The sequence below is a fragment of the Myripristis murdjan genome, chromosome 5 (assembly GCF_902150065.1).
Source record: "Myripristis murdjan chromosome 5, fMyrMur1.1, whole genome shotgun sequence".
NCBI classification, from domain to species: Eukaryota; Metazoa; Chordata; class Actinopteri; order Holocentriformes; family Holocentridae; genus Myripristis; species Myripristis murdjan.
In genome coordinates this window covers 18,353,710-18,361,077 of record NC_043984.1, presented here as the reverse complement: position 1 = coordinate 18,361,077, position 7,368 = coordinate 18,353,710, and the positions used below count along the sequence as shown (strand labels likewise).

Sequence of the window (7,368 nt, the reverse complement as noted above, 5' to 3'; positions counted from 1 at the left end):
AAAGAGAGGAGTGGTGCAGTGGATGGGAGACACAAGCAGTCAGAGAGGGCGACAGAGGGTGATGCATCGATGGAGGCAGGAGGTTCCCAGGCCTGAAATAATCTGTTTTCCCAAGAAGCAATTATTATTTACCAATGGGAGGACTCGGGAAAATGCGCTGGAAACAGTCGTGACCCTGCTGATGAGTAGATAAACACGCTCAAGAAAGCATGCACATGTAAGAGAGGGCGGGGAAAAAAAAAAAAAAAAAAGCATCTTTTAACAAATTTCCGTGAATGAATTGTGATACTATCGAGTCATACCTGTCAAATCCCCACTGCTTAACTGGGGATTTTGACAGTTTAAGTGAGTGAGGTATCATTTATCAGGTCTCATCAAAGGAGTGATATTCACTGAAAAGTGTAATCTTAGGAAGATTGTGTGCAAATGTATAAATCCACAAATGCTGAGGAGGATACACCATACATTAATGCAAATAAAATCTAAACCTAGCTCACTGTAATTTATTTTTATATTATTTTTTCCACTTAAGTATATTTACAGCAGCGTTTATATTAAAATGCATGTAACATGTGTGCGTCATGTACTTGACTTGCATTTAATCAAATAAAGGAGATAAATGTTATCAGCTGATTCTAAAAATAAATAACTAAATTAATTAATTAATAAGAAAAAAATAAACCTGTACAAGGAAGTTGAGGGCGGGTGGAGGGGGGGAGGATGCACATGATCTAATGAACATCTCGCGATATTCTGCAGCGCGTCTTGACAGCTGAAAACATGGCAGACGAGCACGGACGGAAATGGGACCGCTGCCTTGCTGACACCGCCGTGAAAACAGGTAATTATCACGCTTAGACCATGTTTTACAGCTCTGTCCTTGGTGTGATGTATGTAACACATGGTAAATAAGCCAGACTGTACATGCGAGCTGCTGCTGAAGTGTCTCTCCGTGGGACAGTTGTCCTGGGACAGTCCACTGAGGTCAGCTGTGTGGAAACTCTGAAACAAAATGTGTAAAGCTGCATGGTTTTCTTTAACGGTGAGAAAAAAATCTAAGTAAAACTGCAGACCACATGGTGTTGGCTCACTGGGTGTCCACTGGGCATGGCCATGTCTTCCCCAGGCAGCCCTGCAGCCCTGAACCCTCCTGCTGTGTCCTGTCATCAACAGTTTATCTTTCTCTGAAGACACAGCCTTCAAACACAGCCTTTATTTGGATAGATGTGCATGTTCTGAAGGCAACCTTGTCTTGTCTCTGAAAATGAATCTAGTTGAAAGTAGGCATGCCAGCACACTGAAATTGTTACGTTTGATACAGTACTTGTCCTGTGTATTGCTTCTTGTGATGCTTTCGATATCAGTGCTGAACAGTCAGTTTAAATTGTACACAAAGTAGCCTGTAGTTCATTTTTTTTCACCTTGATTTTTTTTTTTTTAAATAAACACAGTACAGACAAACAAACATGTTTTAGAAACACTTGATTAATTTCTCATGTTAGACACTACACTGTAAGTCTTATTAAAATAATTGAACAACATCATTTTAATATTTAATTAGAATTTAAACATGAGATATGGGTGCTTCATTACCATTCCCAATTTCCCATTTTGAGTGCATAAGCTTGTGAAATCTTATTTGCATTCAGGGCACTGCATGCTGTTTATTCTTGGCTTCCTGTGTTTACCACTTGATCGATAGTTTTCTAAAATAAGAAAACAACGGTGGCACAAATAGACTTACAACTTCACATGCACAAGGCATGTGTACACGCTGGTTTCTATGCCACTAGCAGCGCCTGAATGACAGGGATAATGATAGCACTGATTATCCCCTCAGAGCTGGATTCATGTTTGCACTAAGGCTGAGTAACGAGGTATCATAGCTGCTGGCACTTTGCCCAACAACACACGTCAGCATCACAGCTCTTATTTCATTACAAGAACTTTACTAGAGCATTGTCTCCAATATTTATCTCCACCAGACATAGCCTGGAGGATCATGTTTTTAGTCCTGTGTGTGTGTGTGTCTGTGTCTAGCAACTAATCTTGCAAAATACTGGACCTATCAGCCAAACATTTTTGGTGCACAGTTCTGACTGTATGACAAAGAACCTTTACAAACCTAAATTTTGGCTACTTCTGTTCTCTCTTTTCATTCACTGTCTAGCTCTCTCGACCAACACTGCTCTCTCTCTTTCTCTTCCTGGGTGGATATATGTCGCTCCATCACTTCATTCGCTGTCATTCGCTCGCTCGCTCTTTTTTTTTTTTTTTTTTATTCTGTTGTTGATGTGTTTGCTACAATCATGTGTGAAAACATCCAGGATTTGTGTTGTGTTTTTTGGGCAAGTTTACACACAGCTGACAAAGAAGTTGACAGAACACAGAGCAGACACACAGAAGGTGTGTGAAGGAGAGAGAGAGAGAGAGAGAGAGAGAAAGAGGCTTAGCGGTATAGTTTCCATACTTAACTGTATCATATTTGAATCATGCAGTAATTTATTTTTTGATTTGAAAAGCCTTTGACAGTACAATTGGATGCAGAGTCTCTCCTGAGTTTTGGTCAGCACCTGCTAGAGTTACACACTGTGAAAAGCGCAGACATACACTTTAGATTGAATAGACTTTATAAACAATGTAAGTGATGGGGTGACAAATTTTCTACAGGCTTGCAAATACAATCTTAAAAGTTATTTTCAACCAGGAACATTTTTTCACCAGGTTTTGCCATCATGACAAGTGATTGTGTCAGAACTTTCGTCACAAAACTACAGAGGTTTAAAAACACCTCAAGTTCACTGGGAGTGTTGCTCTCCGACAGCTTACACAATATTAGGGTTGGACAATGTATTGGTATTGTGATATGAGACTGGATATTGTCCTGGATTTTGAATGTATAATGTTAATAATAATATTTTGATATGAGAAGAGATGGCTTTTCCTGAACTTATTAGACTGCTGTAGCTGCCCTGTTAAAAACATCTCCAGGATGAAACAATGGAATTATCCTTTAAATCAGTAGTAGGAGGACTAAATGGTGGTTCATGCTTTGTGCAGTGGAGTGTGCACAGTCATAATGTCATAAATGCAGGCCAAAACAACTGTGTACCTTGGAGGGGTGTGAGATCATGTGCCACCTGAAATTTTAAACAACACAGACAGAACCGCAGCATCTCTGTCCCACAGTGACTGAACTAAGAGCACCTGGAACTTGTGGTTGGTTTTGGTGAGGTGGTTCTTTCTTGTTGTGGGATGTGGAGCTAATTTTTATTACAGCGTAACTGAAGTGCGTGAGTTTTCAGATGCACGGTCAACAGGGGAAGCATGAGAAGCCTGAATTCCAAGGTACACAGGAAGCATGGCTGTGTCTCCTGCATGGCCAGCCATGCACAGAGCACGACCCAGCTTGGATGCACTCAGCCCCCTCTTCCCTCCCTCCAGCAGCCACTGAGCCAATAGCAACTGGTGTGTGGCTGATTGACAGCTGGAAATGAAGCTCTCCTGCTCCAAAGTTTACCTCCATCTGCCAGGTGCCCAAGCCTCGACATTTACACTGAAAGGAAAGAGCAGACTAGTAGTGTTATAAATACTGCTGAGGTTCTGACACTTTATCTGGCTCATTTATTCTCACCCAAAGAGGGAATTACCTTTGCTGAATTCAAGCAGAATGTCAACTCATAAAACCAGTCCACATGAGCTGTAACTCACGGATACCTGCATTATACAACAAACAAACAAATCAGTTGCACCTTTACAGGTATATGTTTTAGACATTTTAGTTGAACTTTGCCCATTGCTAAGGGCACCCTTGGCCAACTCCTAGCATACGGCTAAAGATAACCCTAATACTTAATAATGTGCAGTATGAAAAGCACTCATGGTAGCCTTGTAATCCCACTCTATGGCATTGCTATGTAATGTGATTCTATTGATTTACACTGTCTGTATAGTTGTGAGCTGCAGCTGACTGACCAGCATTGCTTCAAGTCTCTTAGAGTTTTTTCTTGCTCGCAGTGAGGATTAAGTCAGGGGCTGTCATCCTATTTGTTGTAAACTTGTGGGCATGTAAAGACCCTTTGAGAGTCTAAACAGTGACGTTGGGCTTCAAATAGACTTTGACTTGAACTTGAACTCATTAGGATTAGAAAGTATCACTATAAAGTTAGGTGACACTGGAAACACCCAGATATGAGAAGGCTGTCACATGGCTACCATTAAAAGTTAACAAAGCAGCTCTTTATATTTGGTTCATCAGCGATATAAATGTGTGTTTTGTAACAGCATGTATCGCGCTAATAGTTTTCTTGCACAGACAAAATCAAATGACGCAATAAGCTACAAAAAACTGTGATTTACAGTGGTATTTGCACATGTAAAGCAGAGGCAAGATGCGACAGCAATATGAAAAAGAAAAAAAAGAACACAGATGTAATTACATTGCTTCTGCCAATCAATTAGCTCTTGAATAGCAGCTAAACATAGTGTTGTCCAAGCAAAAATCTATAATTTCTGCAGTGCTAGGACAGTACTTAGAGCTGACCTTTGGCCAAAAGAACAGACAAGTATTTAAGTTTAAATGTGCATATTTTCGTTATTTTCAGTCAGGGAATCAATATTTAAATGAATAGTTATACAATGTCAAGAGTGCATTCACCATGTATCTTCCAGTGGCTCTGGACATGACTGAGCCAGTCTGACTGATGAACAAAACTATCATTTTACAATGTTGTTCATGTCACCATGGGGATTTTCTGTAGGATGTTGTTGCAGACTTGCAGGAGCTTTGGGTTCAGATCAGGCGTAAGTGCTTATCCAACCTCCAAAATACTGTGACACAGATTGGCAAATGAAGCTGTCCCAATAGATATTTCTAAATGACATAAGCGTTGGCACAATAAAAACCTCTCTGGCTTGGACAAAAATGTCTGCCTCGTGGCAATTCTTTGAGTTCAGCGAAGCAGCCTTCCAGCTGTGCCATGCTAAGGTAGAAACTCTGCAGGGCATGTTTGCCTCAGGGTTTTGTTTTGAAAGGAAGTCCTAACTTATTGCTAACACTGAGGAATATATATTCCCTAGTCTATTTTGTGTGGCATGTTTAAGATTTAAATTCACAGAAATGGTGTGCTTGCTCCTGTAAATGTTTGAAAATGGACCAGCATTCAAGAGATGAATGACTGGTAATTAAAGGTGATTCATGTAGCATTTAATTATAATCAAATACATAATTATTACATAAACTTTGAGATGGTAGTAGTATAGTCTAAACAAACAAGAACATTGTTAAGAAGATCGGCAACAGTCAGGATTGTAGACTAAAGTATTAAATGTGATATCCATTCTTGTCACATGATTCATTAAAGCAGTTTGGTTCAGAGAGTAGAATGGAGTCTTCAGAGCAAGCAAAACCCTCAAAGTATTTTCATGCCTGAGGTTTAACATGTTCACTTCATTCTTCTTCAACTCAAATGTTTTTCTTATAATCCATCCGTGTTGGAGACAGACAAAGAGAAAGGCAGCCAAAATGAGATGTTGATCTACCCTCATATTTTGCCAGCTCTCTCTCTCTGTACTGTGGGGTTAGAAATCACTGGGAAGGCTGCTTGAAAAAGAGAATGAAAGCTGGAGAGCAAAACAAAGAGTGCGGCTACTACAGAAGGGCAGTGTTGAACTTTACAAGTTAATCTTAAGCTTGAAGTGGAAGAGGAGAAAAGACAGTTTTATTGTTGATCAGTACCAATATTAAGGATGTGTCGGGTGTTTTTGTTTTTCTTGTGGTCATGTTTGACATTTGTAAGTTGTGTAATAGAGAGCAGCCTTAGTGTTCTGGTTTAGGCAAATCAGTCATGCCGCATAGCTCTCTGAATCCAATTAAGAGTCAGAGGGGCCCAAATGGCTGTTTTTATGTGTTTTCTGTGCTGGCTGGGCTGGAGCTGGGTGTGGTGTGGCCTGCAGCGAGGTGAAGCTAAGCGCACAAACACATTCCTCCTCAAGAACCCACTACGGTCTGAGTTCTGTCTGTCTTGAGTCTGTCAGACACCCTGCCCCGGCCAAGCTGACTTTTGTGTCATCAGCTTAACCCTCAGCTTGACCTTCAGAGGGTCTAAACAGCACTTGACTTGCAAGTACACCACTTGTCCTGTAGTCGTTGCTGCCTTCTTCTTCTCTCTCTTACCTCTCTGCTTTTCTGATGAACAACGTCTGGGTAGTAGGCGCTGTTCACCACCTCATGCTGCTTATATTGTTAAAACAGATTTAGTCCCAAGCCCACCGGTGAATTTCATATCAGACATGATCACGTAACCTCAATACTAAGGTCGAATCACTTTGATGTTGTGTGATTGTGTGTGTGTTTTTAGGTAATAAAGTCATTCATACTTTTTTCCTTCTTCTTTCTCTTTGTAGTAACTGGCATCAGTGTGGGCATCGTGCTCTCAGTCCTTTTCTTCAAACGTAAGTGTTTATACTTAAGGAAAATAGGTAAAAGTCTAGATTTTTCAAAATAGTAATCAGTGCTGTAAACAGGCATGAACTGGCTAATGTAATTCTCCCCGTCAGGACGCACATGGCCGGTGTCGCTTGGCTCAGGTATGGGACTGGGCATGGGATATTCCAACTGCCAGCATGACTTCAGGTCACCGTATCTGCTTCATGGCAACATGGTTAAGGTGAGTACCAAAACCATGTTCAAACTGTCATTTATAACAGAGTTTATGACACAGTAACACATCAGTGCTCATATTTTTTCTGTTTGTGCTCTTTTTCAGGACCAGTAGGGAAGGACTGAGAATGGTGATTTGCTGAGCCATTCCTGTCCTTGTTTTGTGCCGTCCATGTTCATTGGTTTTTTTGCTGCTTATTCTTGTCCTGGCACTACTGCCCAAGGAGATACTCAGTGTGTATATCAAAGGGCAGGCAATGTATATTTAATAAAGGAATTATGGAGTATTTTTTTGTCCTCTTTTCTTTATTTCTGTGTGTGTGTGAGAAAGAGAGAGACAGAGAGGGAGAGGGAGAAGAATGAAATGTGGTTTGGGGGTGGGAGGTAATTTTGTGTGTTAATGAGTTGGGAGACTCGGACTCCTGCTGTTTTGGAATGGGGGCCAGGTTCAGCATCTGCAGCTCTGTAAGAGAGTGGGAGGAAGAAAAGGAGTGTTGCACAGAATGATGGATTCAGGAAAATACAGTTGGTGGGAGAATAAAGCCAGTTTTATGTAGAAAGAGGCTGGTAAAACCCCAAAGAAGTTGTGTCATCATAGCTCGGTACCCTGTGAAGACCAGGTAGAGACGGGCAATATGGCAGTGGGATCTTCACTCATGCATCAATACATGTACAAATAAGGCTACACAATGTTCTGCAGCCCTGTT

At 40.9% G+C, this 7,368-nt stretch overlaps 1 protein-coding gene across 1 annotated transcript; it reads left to right on the top strand.

Annotated features, from left to right (window-relative positions):
* The first annotated feature begins 65 nt into the window (after positions 1 to 65).
* On the top strand, positions 66 to 6,948 carry LOC115358769 (MICOS complex subunit MIC10-like). The gene is made up of 5 exons (XM_030050777.1): positions 66 to 217; positions 760 to 841; positions 6,406 to 6,453; positions 6,559 to 6,668; positions 6,768 to 6,948. Exons 2-5 carry the CDS (start codon positions 781 to 783, stop codon positions 6,774 to 6,776), a joined length of 228 nt encoding a protein of 75 aa, XP_029906637.1. The 5' UTR covers positions 66 to 217; positions 760 to 780; the 3' UTR covers positions 6,777 to 6,948.
* The last annotated feature ends 420 nt before the right edge of the window (positions 6,949 to 7,368 follow it).

What these genes read in the sequence shown, in the direction of transcription:
- LOC115358769 (XM_030050777.1), top strand. Translation starts at nt 781, where the DNA reads ATGGCAGACGAGCACGGACGGAAATGGGACCGCTGCCTTGCTGACACC. An exon ending in TGACACCGCCGTGAAAACAG is followed by an intron (nt 842 to 6,405) that starts GTAATTATCACG and finishes TTCTCTTTGTAG; the next exon opens with TAACTGGCATCAGTGTGGGC. An exon ending in CTCAGTCCTTTTCTTCAAAC is followed by an intron (nt 6,454 to 6,558) that starts GTAAGTGTTTAT and finishes TCTCCCCGTCAG; the next exon opens with GACGCACATGGCCGGTGTCG.